The sequence below is a fragment of the Triturus cristatus genome, chromosome 11, assembly GCF_964204655.1.
Source record: "Triturus cristatus chromosome 11, aTriCri1.1, whole genome shotgun sequence".
Taxonomy (NCBI): domain Eukaryota; kingdom Metazoa; phylum Chordata; class Amphibia; order Caudata; family Salamandridae; genus Triturus; species Triturus cristatus.
In genome coordinates this window covers 165,930,647-165,945,468 of record NC_140594.1, presented here as the reverse complement: position 1 = coordinate 165,945,468, position 14,822 = coordinate 165,930,647, and the positions used below count along the sequence as shown (strand labels likewise).

The following is a 14,822-nucleotide window of genomic DNA, read 5'->3' as shown; positions in this document are numbered from 1 at the left end:
GTGTAGCCTTATGTATGTCACGTTTTTTAGGTCGAGCATTCGAGACCTCTTGAATATACTTTAGTATATATTTATATGTGTATGTACTTTGTGGGCTCTGGAGATCAGCCCTAGGACTTGTTCGCTTCCGCTTAGGTTCTTCTTTTTCTGTTCAACTGCCTCTATTTAACTTCCTTGATAGAAAACGACCAGTAGAGGTCAGTAAAATACCAGAACCACTTTAGCATTCCCTAGATTCTAGTCCATAAAAAATTGTCTTCCACGAACACCCGTAGACAATAATATTTTTTTCATTTCTTGTATTTTCGGTGATATGACCACTGAAGGCCCTGATTTTATATTAAAAACAGAGCTTTGGACTATACCATTTACCGCTGAAAGGCAATGTTTCTCTCCATGTGTTCCCATACCTGGCGTGTAACGCAGTTTGGTGCTTACTTTCCCTCCATGTTAAAGAACAGTAGATGTTTCAGCACCCAGGCTAATGTGCTGCATAGCTAAATACATATAAGGTCCCAAAGGGGAGACCGATTGCATTGCAAATGCTTGGTTCTCTATATAAATGGAAATGGCGGGCTTATGAAAAGTCAAAAGTAAAGTTACTAGTTATATAAACCGATTTTAAAGTTATTGCGAAGAATATATTCGTAGGTCCTCAAACAGTTCCCTTAGTTGGAGAATGCCAAGTTGTTCTCTTGACACTGGACACCCACACAAAATAGGAACAGCTTGTTACAAATCACGCTTGTGCACATGCACGTGCCTCGGAAGCAGGCGGCATCCTCCAATGGGGCATTTGTTTCCTTTCTCGCGGATCATTCATGAAATAAACAGCAACAGATGCCACCCACCAGATGGCAGAGACACAGAAGGGGTATGCAAAGGCCTCCTCAAACTGTTTAGGGGCCTACACAGACCAAGCCAAGCAGGCCATGGACAAACTTTGAATGAGGGTTTTCTCTTCCCTTTTGTCATTATGAGGTTATGTGGTTAGGATGGCCTGATGCCCCTGGTCTCCAGGTGCAGAGCGTGGCTTTTACAAATCTTTGTTTTCAGGTGCGTTGGTTCTGTTATGAAACCAAGAAAAAAACACACACAGGTCGCTTGTTTGTTGAGTTAAAGCCAAGAAGTGGAAACAAGGTGCCCCGTGACCTGGGATTATGTGATAACCCTATGTATGATAAAACGTTTAATGAATAGTTTAGGGGCTAGAGGGAGTTAGCAGTCAGACAATTAGAAATATTTTATGCGCCAGATTGGGGAGGAGTAACTACTTTGCTAACATAGGTGCAACCACAGAAAGATGCCCTTTGACCCCTCCCACCTTTCCATCTCCGACCCCGCCCAAGACCCTCTGGTGCACAAGAAGACACAGAGGGTCTTCAACTCCTGGGCATGTTACATTTCCCTCGTCAACAGGGCAAACACAGGGAATGCTCCTGCAGGGGGTGGACAGAGGAACCCTAGAGCAGCCAGGGTTGAGGTTTCATGTAATCTTTCTTCGGTGTATGGCGTGAGTGCGGTTGTGTAGCATGACAGACACTACAACCTCGCAGTGCGGGGTCCTCAAAGCATGGACACTAATTCCCTTCGCAGGGATGAGCAGAAAGTGGATAAAGCATTAAGGGCATTGGGAGGTAGGGCAGTGTAGGGACAGCCCAGTAGGAACAAGCTCACAAGGAAGAGGGGGGCAAGTAACAGCTAGGGACACCCATCTAACAGAGATATTCCTAGGAGCCATGCTGTTATTCCCCTGCTTACCATTCCCCTACCCAGGATTCTACGGGAGGGATGGGGAAGGGCGGGCAAGAAGCAGGTCAGCTTCTAATTATGATTTAAGTGAGGTGCCTACTTTTCTGAAAGGCACTTTACTTTGACACTTAAGCAACACTTTGTGCTAAATTTGGGGGAAATGAATTGTAATTAAAGGACAACATCCATCTAAGAGTGCTTTACTTTATTAAAGACAAGTTAAACCCAGTTAAAAATAAATCTACTTCTTTCGTTTGAATACTCACTTGTAGTTCGACTTTTGTGTCTGTTTCCCTGTTTTGGCAAAGTCCCGCCTCCAGAAACACAGGTTTGCCAGAGGCAGGTCCAGGGAGCTCTCAAAGATGGAGGGGAAGTCAGCCCCAGGCAAAACACCGTGCACCGGAGGGGAGGACGAAGGAGGGGGCCTAGGCGCACAAGAGACAGACACGGGAAAGCAGGAGCGCACAGTGCTTAATTTGTACACAAATAAGTGCCAGGGCCCTCGTCGGGAGCCACTACTGCTTGCACCACTCAATGCCCTGCCAGTGCTGCCAGTGACAGTACCAACACACCCACTAACCACCACACTCCTACCAGCGTGACAATTCAGACTAATCCAGGCCTCCAAAGCTATAAGAATGGCAGGGGTTATTCGTTTTTAATGTATTTTGAATCTATAAACAAGTGTTGTTGTGCTCATTTCTAAATTAAATATACAGTGCCCACCATCTGGTGACTGTCATAAGTGCTGGTGTTGACAATAAGTGCCGGTGCACTGGAAGCCACTGGCTCAACTTAAGCACTGGGAGTTCATGGAGCGTGGTTGAATGATATGTAATCAGTGAGAAAACTAGGAAACACGAAAGGAAAGCAGACAAGTGGGGTGAGGTGGACGGGCACCAGGGACAGACAGACTGCCAAGGGGTCATGCATAGCCTTACTAATTGTGTGCAATCCTCATGCCTTGAACACAAGCTCACTCATTGGGGTGGGAGGTGAGTCCCACTCTGGGTCTCGCTCACTGTATGTTTCACTGCTTTGGAGCACAGCCTCATTCACTCGGTGTGAGTCCCACACCTTAGAGCACAGTCTGTCTCCCTGAGTGCAAGTCACACCTTGTTGCATCCTCCCTCAAACTGGGAGTCAGTCTCACAAAATGCCTTGAAGGACTGACCCACACGTCTTGGAGCTCACTGATTGCACGTCTCACTTGCTGGAGAACAGCCCTAAAAAATCTGAAGTAATTCCCATACCATAGTGTATAGTTTCACTCATCTGCGTGCAGCCCGTACACTGACGCACAGTCTCCCTCCTAATGCGTGAGCCTCACTTTCCTGCAACACGTTCTCACTGGATTTCAGTTTCACTTCACAGAGCACAAGTGACTCACTGACAGGGGCGGATTGGCCCTGTGGGCACTCGGGCATGGAACGAAGGGCCGGTGTCTCAGTGCACTCTGTGGCCCGTTTTTTCCCACCTTTCCCAGTCCACAGAGAGCACTGACAGGGAGAGGAAAGCGGCTTCGCTGGGCGGCTGTTCAGCGATTATCAGCTGTGGTCTCTCCTTGACCCCCAGCCCTGCCGAGCAATCACGCTGAGGGTGGGCTGGGGAGGGGTGATTGGCTGCCAGAATCGGCCTCCCTGGGGGCCAGGTGTTGCTCAGGCCTTTGAGCCATTTTCACCTCGGCCCCCCTGGGGTCACGCAGCCCAGAAACAGTGCTTGCATTAACACCTCGCCCACAGGGCATAGTGGGCGAGGAAGAATGGGTCTCACTGTGGGGGGCAGGTGATCTCGGGAACTCCCACCATCTTCACCTTATCCCCCCCCTTGTTGCGTCGTGATCACTATTAATTATCAGCCGCTGCGCCGCGCAATAAACAGACCACACACAGTTGGGTCTCTCGGCGCGAACTCCCGAACTCGGGGAACGCCCCTCTTTATTTAACTCGACGCGTACGCCACCGTCGCGGCGTACGCATCACGTAGTTTACATGTGCGCTCTAGCGTCCAACGCTAGAGCGCTAACTGCAACATCCCTCTCCAACTTGGATGACAAAACTCCGACTCGAACTCCCCCACTCAGTCACTTACTTGGCAGGCAAAGTCTCTGAGGCGGCTACTTGGTGGAGGATTCCCTCTCAGCCCATACCTGGTCGTCGCTCGGGTGTTGGCGTCTGGCGGGCAGTCGCGTTCCGCCCGGTCGGCTGCGGAGCTGGGCCCGCCCGGGTCTGTTGTCGACTCGGGTTGGGTCAGAGGTGATGAGAGTTCTCTTTCGGGAATCCTGGTGTCCTCCACCTCTTCCTCCGCGGGCTCTGGCCGGTGTTCTGTAGCCGAGGGTATGCGCTTGAACCACGAGATGTTACGTGTGGCTGACTCAGCCCCTCTTCGGGCCGTGATCATTGTCCCGTGGCGGCGTTCCACTGTCCAGCTCCCGGGCTCGTACGGTGGCTTGAATTTCCCCCGGGTCTCCGGGTCTTTATGAGGACATTGTCTCCCGGCCCTAGGGCGCGCTCCCGGCTTCCCCTGGCCCGGCTTGCTTGCTGGTTCTGCTGCTCTCGTCGTTGTAGAGCCTGCTCCGCTGCAAACGGCGCGGGGGGGGGCCCACCCGGGGACTGTGGGTAGGCCATCACGGCGTGTCCCTTTTAGCATGAGGGCCCAGGGGGCTTGTCTGGTGGAGCAGTGTGGTGTGCTGCGATACTCCCCAAGGAACCGTTGGATTTCTCGTTCCGGGTCCCGATGTTCGGCGCTGGCTATTCGCAGAACTTTGTTTAGTGTCCGCATGAAGCGTTCAACCTCGCCGTTGGCTTGGGGCCACTGTGGGGTGATCTGCCTGTGGCGTATGCCGTGATGTGCGAGGAATTCGCGGAATTCATGGCCCTGGAACGGTGGCCCGTTATCGCTCTTCAGTTCTGAGGGGCGCCCGAACATATGGAATATCTTCTCTAGTGCTGGCCCTACAAACGTGAAGGTGGTGGATGGCAGCGCCTCCACTAGGGGGTATTTGGAGAAGTTGTCCACGACTACCAGCATTACTCTCCCGTCTGGGAGGGTCCCAAAGTCCATGCTGACTTTGTCCCAGTGGTGTCTCCCGGGCTCTTCAGTCACGATGGGGGCTGGAGGTTCAGGTCTGCTAGTCATCTGACATGCCGGGCAGTTCCTTACGATGTTTTCCACCAATGCGTCCATTCCCGGAAACCACACCTTTTCTCTCATTCTGGCCTTCATCCTCTCCGTTCCTTGATGACCTCTGTGGGCCAGGAGGGTGGCTTGGTGGCGAAGCGCTGCTGGCACGACTATCCTCGCTCCTCTCAGGACTATTCCATCTCTGGTGGCGCTGAGCTCATTCCGTACGCGCCAGATCTGTTGCAGGTCAGCCCTCTCGTCCTCTGTCCACGTGTTGGCAGACTGTAGGAAGTTGGTCCACGACCCCTGTTGGAGGGCTTCCCGAGTTCTGGTCATTACGGTGTCGCGATCCGCAGCTTGCAAGATCTCTTGGAGTGTCAGTACCTGCGGGCAAGTTAAAGCCGCGACGAAGTCTAGATGCGCTTCAGCTGCGTCTTCCTCGTCCTTCCCGGCTTGTGGGGGCTCTCTTGTGTCCGGGTGTCTGGACAGGAAGTCGGCCGGGTTCTTGGCGCCAGGCCGGTAGGTTATGTCCATGTGGTATTGTTGGAGTCCAATGGCCCATCGTTCAATTCGTGGCGGGGGGTGTGGTGCTGTCCCTTTAAAAAGGGGTACCAGGGGCTGGTGGTCCGTCACGACCGTGAACGGATGTCCACAGACGTATAGGTGGAAGTGTCGACAGCCCCACCTTATGGCCAACGCCTCCCGCTCGATCTGGGAATACCTTTGTTCGGTTGCTGTGAGTGCTTTGCTCGCATAAGCCAATGTGGCCCACCGCCCTGGCTCTTGTTCCTGCGTGAGGACTGCCCCGAGTCCCACCGGGCTGGCATCGACTAGTAGCTCCGTTCTTCGTGTGGGGTCGAAGTAAACCAGAGTAGCGTGGCCGAGGAGCGCTGTCTTGATGGCTTGGAACGCGGTGTCTTCCTGGGGCCCCCACTGCCACGGTGCGTCCTTCTTCGTCAGTTGTCTGAGGGGCTCGGCAAGTGTCGCTAGGTTCGGAATGAATCGGCCGCAGTACGTGGCCATTCCCAGAAAGCTGCGTACCTCCGAGGCAGATGTGGGTGCTGGGGCGTCCTTGATGGCTTGGGACTTCCGGGGGTCCACCTGAATGCCGTTGTTGGTGAACTTGTACCCGAAGGATTCTATTTGCTGCTGGAATAGCTGGCACTTGTCCTTGTGGAGTGTGACTCCGTAGTCCCTGAGGCGTGTCAGTGTGGCTCTGACTCTCCGATAGTGCTCATCTATGGTGGTGGAGTGGATCAGTATGTCATCACTCACATTCATAACTCCTGGCAGGCATTGTAGTATGTCCCTGATCGTGTTCTGGAAGATCTCCGCCGCAGACGATATCCCGAAATTGAGCCGCCTGTATCTTCTCAGCCCAAGGTGTGTACTGAAGGTGGTAATGTACCTACTCTCTTTGGCTAGTGTTAGCTGGTGGTAGCCGGCGTTTAAGTCCAACTTGGAAAACCACCGTGCCCCGTTGAGGTCCGCAATGATGTCGTCCATGGTGGGTGTGATGTGTCTCTCCCTCTTGATGGCTTTGTTGGGGAGCCGCATATCAATGCACACCCGGATCTTGCCTGGTTGGCGAGGCTTCTCCACGATTACCATTGGGGACACCCATGGGGTGGGGCCAGTGACTGTCTCTATGACCCCTTGTTCTTCCAGCTTCTTGAGTTCTTCTTCCACCAGAGGGCGTAGCTGAAAGGGGATTCGTCTGTGCTTCAGTGCCGTGGGTGTGATAGAGCGGTCGATGTGGAGTCTGACCGGCGGGCGCTTGATTTTCCCCAGGCCCGTGAACAGTTCAGGGAACTGGTCCAGCAGGTTGGCCGTTTGATTATCTTGAACTTTCCGGATGAACACTAGGAGTCCTAGGTCCTCGGCGGCGTGTCCACTTAGGAGCGTATCTACCTCTTGGTTGATGATGTGTACATCAATGGTGATCTCGGCGTCCTCTGTTCCCACCGGTACTGTCATTTTCCCCAGAAGGGGTAGTGGGACGTCGCTGCCATATGCATATATGCGGGCCTTCGATGTCATGAGTTCTGGCTTCGGTCGGAGTCGGTTGTACTGCTGCACCCCCATGACGGTGACTGATGCTCCCGTGTCGATCACCGCGTTCACCTTTGACCCTGCGACTCTGACGTCGCACCGGGGTTGTGGCCGTCTTGTGCTTTTTAGGGCTCTGGTGAACGAGATCACGTATGTCTCCTCTCCATCATCACACTCCGAGTCGTCCTCCTGCAGGGCTCGCGTGTGTCTGGGTTCAGCGTCAGTACGTGAGGAGAGGGACAGTTGGGATAGCTGTCTCACCATGCCTTTCGCAGGCCTCTTGCCCCTGTGATCCTTCCACGGGGCGCGCTTCCGGCAGACGGAGGCAAAGTGGTTCAGGGTGCCACAGCTGGTGCACGTTTTACCTTTCGCAGGGCACGTCTTGCCGTGGTGTTCTTCATACCCGCAGTAGTCACACTGCGCTGGGGGCGACCTCCTGGTTGTTGGTCGGCGCGTCTGTTCGCGCATCCTCACTGCGTCTGCGCGCTCTGTCTTGACGGTCACTCCTGGACCCGTGCCTCGTGTGAGCGCTTGTTCCATCTCCTCCGCACGTGCGTCGGACAGGTCGTGGGACCGTGCCAGCACCAGAATGTCAGCCATCGGGATGTTTGGTTGGCGGAGGATGAGGCTCCGCAGTTTCTTGCTTCGGATGCCATAGATGAGCTGCGCCCTGATCTCTTCTTTTGCTCGGTCACCAACCAGGTGAGTGTCTGCGAGCACCCTCAGCCGTGCATGAAAAGCATCCACTGACTCTCCCTCTTTCTGCTTCGCCTGACGCATCTTGAAGTTCTCGAAATCCGGGTTCATCTGGGGGTCAAAGTGAGTATTGAGGGCCGTCACGGCCGCGTCGTAGTCGTCCGCATTACCGGTGTTGGGAAGGTGCTTAAACAACAGGTAGACTTCCTCCCCCGCGTAGTGAAGAAGGAGCGAGCGCTTCACCGCCCCGTCCGTCTCCCGAGAACCGATGAAGTAGTTGTTGAGCCTGCCGATCCACGTCTGCCAGCGTGGGGCGGCCGTGGCGGGGTCAGCCGTCTCGCTGAAGGGTGGCAGGACACCGGTCGGAGGGTGAAACGGGTGGGCAGGCGCCTGGGCTCCTTCATCTCCCATGATGCGGGTAACTGCAACACCCCTCAGCCCCCATGGATGGCTCAGCAGCTGTCTTTTTTTGCTTTATCCCCTCTCCTGCCAGGCCATTGCCCTGAGGCAGTGAAGGGCTGAGTAATTTACAAATAGCTGGAGCCTCCCTGTTTTTCAGGTGCTCCTGTGCTGGAGGGCTGGGGAATAATATTTTAAGAGAAAGGGGCCTCGCTGCTTTTCAGGTGCTCCTGCGCTGAAGGGCCGAGGAATACTTTTGTAATAGAAAGGGGCCTCGCTATTTTTCAGGTGGTCAGCTTGTAGGACATTGTCACCTTGGCCCTGTGTCCTTCCCAAGAACAACATCCTCCCACTTACATTCCTTGTGTGTTTCATGAAAGGGCACGCCCGTGAATGTGGGCCATGCCTGCGTATGTGGGTCACGCCCGTGAATGTTGGTCATGCCCCATAAATGTGGGCAACGCCCTGCGAATGTGGGCCATGTGGGCCACTTTTTTGGTCAGTGCCCAGACCAAATTGTGATCCCAATCCATCCCTGCTCAGAACTGTTTTTCTCGCTGAGTGTGAGTCTCTTGTCTCATCTCACTCACTGAGTGCCACACCTTTTTGCACATTTCAACTCCTCCTATCCTGAACTACAGCCGGATAAGACAATTTCACCAGAGTACTGTTGACACCTAGATCAAAACTCTACATCACACCAGCAGCAACACACAACTGACACCTTATGTTGTGTTACATATGTATAGTGCACATTCTGCCATTAGTGTGGCCTTGTTACACTTTTGGACGTCTGGGTGACTTGCTGCATGTTCTGAAGAAATAAGAATAATATATAATAATAATCTCATATTTTTTGTACCGCGGTCCATACTGCACGTCTGCCATGTCTATGCACTTTAAACAAACAGATGTTGTCAACACCTAATTTAATGACAGTGATCTCAAACTGTGTCTGACTCTGCTTGCTATTAAGTGCTCCAGGTACTGGCTCTGGTCCATTTCTCGGTTAGTAGGCTGTGTCCCCTTCATTGAGCTCTGCACATGTGATACAAGTATTTCCGGGCTTACCAATAGTTTATGCATATGGTAGGTAGACACTGAACATCCCTCTGAACACTGACTAGAGATGTGTGTATTGAATGTCTTGGTGGTGACTGCTGTTTGGCTGTCCGGATGGCACTTCTGGGCCATGTTGGGTTTATGTTAAGACTTCTGCCTAATGCGTTCAGGTGGATGTTAGCATGTTCCATATCGTGAAAAAGCTAGCTCGCCCGCAACCTGAAACGCAAGGACCATTAACTTTCTAGCATTTCGCAAACTTTGTCTAGGAGAGAAAGAGCACACAACAGCTCCATTAAATAGTAGACAATATCTAGGGCCACTGGAATTATGCGATTGTACAGCCACAGCAATTTTTGCACAATTATGGATAAGCTGCATTTGCCACACAACCCAGCATCTGCTGCATTATCTGTTTCTAGGTCAAGTGGTTAAAAAATGACTAAACATGCAGTAACACGTGTTGCTACGCAGTGAAATGCAGTTTTTTGAAAACGTTCACTGGTTGCTTATTGGTATATGTGGGTGTTAAAATGAGGTAAACCAATGTCCAGACAGTGTTAACATGTGTAAAAATGTCAAAATAATGAAGTAATACTATCACAAAATCTGACGCATTATGCCTCAAAATTAGCCTTTCCTTGCCGCATAATTTACTCAACCCTGCTGCATAATTTGGCCCGCCTCTGCAGCTTAATTTCAGTGGCCCTGACAATATCCAACAGAACAGATTAAAAGGGCCATCCAGTGCAGAGAAAAAACTGTTTTCTTACCCCAGTCCTGCATCTCAAGCAATAAGCATTCCAGAACATTGCTTTAGTTTTTTCATCTATGGAATACCAAGGACTCACATAATATAGCCTCATAGCTCACTGCTGAGGGCTATACCGGTTGTTAAAGGCCCTGAACCAGAGTCGGCGAGGGCCTATAACGAGGAAGAGAACCTTTAACAACCAGTATAGCCTGAGGCAGAGGGGCTATGAGGGTATTAGAACATTCCACCACTAAGGGTAGAATGTTGTAAAATTAAAAAGGGAAAACCATGAAGAGAAACATTGGAATGTTGGAGCTCCAGGCTTATATCAGCCATTTTTATCCCGGAGCTACTCAGCTGTCTTCAACAGAGCTCCCAACACTCTGATGTTCTAACACAGCTTAGATGCTTCATATCGGTGCTTATTATGGAGCTCACTACTGTAAAAACCATAATAGCAAACAATTACAACCTGTAACACAACACACCAGCCAGAACAATGCCCACGCATCCAACACAGCTCAGAAACATTATATAGTTGGACACACTCCACTCTTCATGAAACACCATACTGCTCTTAGACAGCGCACAACACAGCAAACCAGCTCCCTCCACCCCCTTACAGCTAGACTGGTTTAAATGGAAACCCTAAGAAGACGCTACGGTTGCAGTTACATCATCCATATACCACAAGCCTGGGAAATGCACGAAACGCACATACCAACCAATCCTTCCCATCACACGTACACACACACCAATCCACACTACAACCAACACACACACAACATATGAATCACACCTTCACTAATAACAATCCTACACAAATTAAAACAGAAAACAGACTCTGGTCTACGTAGGAATCCTGGAGACCTGGATGGGATGGTGCACGACCCCAACAATGCCTTGAGGGCCTAGTACTAGCAATACAACACTCTACTAACATGTATGAACATAACATAATATGAACACTTGCATAGGCCTATGAAGAATCCAGGAGGGTGATACTGCTGCATATTTCAATCAAGCATCTCTCAAAGGCCAGCGGCAGGCGGTATCAAAGAAGATATGCGCATTACAGCAGTTGACGCATGGGAGGGAGAGGCTTCTCTGTTCTGACTCCTCCACTCTGGAGTCTCTACCTGAGTCAATTAGTTGAACAGGATATCATCTGACATGTCAACATTTTCTAAAAATCCACCTTTCTGGTTCACTTTCTTCATAACCTAGCCACCTAAGTGCCAGGTTATAAGGGCTTGTGGGTCTTGTGTTCCACCAAGAATTCATGTGAAGAACCCAAGGGTTAGGCCACGACCTATCACACTTTGTATTGGCTGAACATTATGGAGGCTCTTGAATTGCCTGGGGCCTGCTTTCAGAAAGACAAAGTGTGAAACAGAGTGGTCAGGATACCTAAAGAGTGCAGGGAAGGGCCAGAGACACACATGGGGCTGCAGTTACAAACCATCTCTCACTTGTTAGCTCTGAGCACCCAAGCATTACAACATTCAATGCAACATTTTTTTACCTGTTCAAAAATGCCATTTTCATATGCACCAAGAAAGCTTCCCTCCCATTTGTTTTAAAATGTGGTCATTTTAAGTCATTAGAGAGGCAATATTCTGCATAGTGTTTCTAAACCAATCATGAAATTTCTAACGAAATAATGTTTGAATGTTCTTTTTATCATTTTAGTGTGCGGCAATATGTCATTTATTGTTGTTTTTATATAGTGCTCACACAGTCAGGAAGCCATTAAATGGCTTCAATAAAACATAACTTGATCAAAATTCTTTGAGATCTCACCACGTTCTTTGTACACAGTATAGAAATATACACTATAAATCATATGTTTCACAGGCATAAAATATACAATGGAAACTTCCTACCTCAGCTATGTCTGCAAGGGAGGATGTGGTGAGATTGTGGACACCCCCTTCCTCTGATGAAGGGACCTAGTAGCACATTGTTTATTCTAATGAGACCACACTTATATTTTTTAGGACTTGTTCACTATTTTGAGTTTTCAATGGAGGGCAGCTTTGGAGTCCAATGATGATTTCTTGGCGCTATCGAAAATGAATACATGATTTCCTCATTCTTGGTCCTGGAGTCTGAAGTGTGTGTGTGTGTGTGGGGGGGGGGGGGGTTGTATTTTCAGGTGTATTCAGACCTTCGGATATGACTCAAGAAATCCCCCCCAGGACACTGTTGGCATCGATCTCGCCTTCACCGAGCTGCTCATATATCCGGTTGTATGACAGAATCATGCATGCTTTTAACACAGATGCCTTTTCAACGCCGGCATTTGAACGAACGTACCATTATGATGCGTTCCCATTTGCAGGCAAGTCGCTACAGCGACTTGCCTCAGGGGGGCGCTGGACTTTGGATTAGAATCACTTACTAATCTAACTCCAGTATGCGCAACAGTAGGGAAGGTGTTGGACTTTAAATCCAATACTACTCCACCAGTGTGCCCCCCCTAAAGCAAGTAGTTGTAACGACTTGCGTGCTAAACGAATGCGTGGCAATGCCGCATTCGTTCTATTGCCGGCGCTGTAAAGGCACAGCGCGGTTCCGGCTTCATATTTTTCCCCATATGTCCGAGGCCTCACAAATAATTTGCTGAACCTGGTGCCGTGTGCCATTTTTCTATCACACTTGTAAGCACATTTTACAAAGATACAAAAATCCATTTGAAAGCACAGAGTGACATCTTGGAATAGCTAACGTGAAATAACACTTACATGTTTTTTGTCATTTTTCCAAAAGCCAGAATACACTTTCATGTACTCTCCAGTGACTGGGTCGGGGAGGCTGTATGTGCCAAACCCACTGCGCTTTCCTTTCTTCCAGTCTCCATCGTAGATGGCTTTGTTGCTCTTCCAGGTCTGCGTACCCTTACCTGTTGAAGCAAGCAAGGAAACTGTTATTCACTCTGGTAATTGTAGTGAAAGGAACAGAAATAAGAGTCAAGTCTTGAGCAGTGGATGATATCAGACCGCCAGGCCACCAGGCCCTAAGGAACATCATGTTCAGGAGGAGAGCAAAGGACCTGAGAGTAGCTCGTTGTAGAGGCTAGTAGCCTCATTGTCATTTTGGGTGGCAATAGAGGCCTCCTTCTCAGTAGATCCATGATCATGCATAAGGGCAACAACACCCTCTTAAAAGATTTCTGTTGTTAGGAAACTAGTGCTTTCTTAAAGGGGCCACCCAAGAAGAGGAAAAACACAGCTCTCTTCAACCAGTCGTGCATCACTGACAAACACCAACATAACCGTCCCAGACGTTCCTTCGTTTGATGCTGTCGGCTTTAGTTTTGAGACAATTTGTGACATAATTCACCGGATAACAGCTTTAAATAAGCCCTGATGTATCATTTTTAGGTCGAGCCTAGGCAGCACATGCGCTGTCTCTCCGAGACATTCAGTAATTAGTATATCTAGTGAAACTATTGTGATTACATCGGCTTGTTCGCTTGTTTCACTAGTGAGCAGTAGTGTTTACAGGCTAACGTTCTAAGCTTTGGAACGTGAAGATCAGGGTTCTAATTCTGGTTCTTGCACTTAAAAAAAGGGATTCTGGGTCAATCACTTTGTTGCTCTCTGCGTACAATTGTAAATATGTGTAACTTAAAAGTATAAAATTAAATATGCTTTGGGTGGAGTTGTGTTTGAGCTTCTTGCGAACACATACATCTTCATTTCTGCAATCCAGGCGCATCTGGACCTTACGTACAATAAAACTGTGTTTTGTAAAGTTGTCTCTGGCTCCTTTGGGCAGAGTCTAATCTGTACCAAACTCCAAAAATAAATAAGGTAGACAAACAGCCAACTACGTATTTAAATACACACACAGAGCACTGCTTTGTGAAAACTCTTAAACAACATAAGGCCGACTCACGAAAGCATTTATGAGTACGCAAAGTAGCCCAGCTGGAGGACTCCCTTGTGAATAGGTCCTGAAACATCCAACTCCCTATTAGTAAAAGTTCCTTTGTATATGCACTCATTGTATATGAATATTCCCAAGTTGCTCCTATTTTAATTGCTCTAGGGCCAATTCACAAAATCACGTAAGAGTATGTTAAAGAGTCCTACATTAACAATTCTGACTCTTTCACTCTGGAGTCTCTCCCTGAGTCAATTAATTGAACAGGATATTATCTGACATGTCAACATCTCCTACAAATCAAACTTTCCTGGTTCACTTTCTTCATGACCTAGCCACCTAAGTGCCAGGTTATAAGGGTTTGTGGGTCTTGTGTTCCACCAATACTTCATGTGAAAAACCCAAGGGTTAGGCCACGACCTATCACACTTTGTATTAGGTGAACATAATGGAGGCTCTTGAATTGCCCGGGGCCTGCTTTCAGAAAGACAAGGTGTGAAACAGAGTGATCAGGATACCTGTCAATATGCCCCCATATGTATGATATTGCAATCACTGGTTAATCAAAATGGTTGCCTATATCAACTCAAAATTTCTTGAGTTACTGCATGATTTTCAGAGAGCCCACCTCGGAAACAAAGAGGCAACCACTGGCCTCTGTCTCCAAGCTAAGCCGCAGAGCACTAACTTAGAGCTATTCAGAGTCAAAAGCATCCCTCTAAGACACTTCACATAAAAACCCCAAGAGCTCAGCTCTGCGCCAGCACAACTGTGCATGATACGGCCCCTGGTGTTTGAAGGAATACTGCAGGAAAGGATAACGTTAAAATGTTGGCACCATCAATAGCTATCTTGTCAATTTTGGCGTAGCGTGGTTGAACTTTATTGGCAAACTATTGCATAAGTGTAACTAGATAGGGTGTGGGGGTTACAATATTCTTCAAGTTTTCTGCCCCCCCCCCCAAACAAATACATCTCTTATTGTACCTCATTCTGCAATCTGTACAGGGGTAAGCGTGGCACACTGATCCTTGTTTATGAGCTTGAAGTCCTGGGGGGCATTATTTCAAGAGATATGGGGCTTCAAATAGAT

At 49.2% G+C, this 14,822-nt stretch overlaps 1 protein-coding gene across 1 annotated transcript in view; it reads right to left on the bottom strand.

Moving 5' to 3' along the window:
• MORN3 (MORN repeat containing 3) overlaps nt 1-14,822 on the bottom strand; it is a 273,245-nt gene that overhangs the window by 140,421 nt on the left and 118,002 nt on the right. Inside the window, exon 3 of the mRNA XM_085636381.1 lies at nt 12,586-12,743. Coding sequence (XP_085492507.1) covers nt 12,586-12,743 — 158 coding nt within the window. The remainder of the gene's footprint in view (nt 1-12,585; nt 12,744-14,822) is intronic.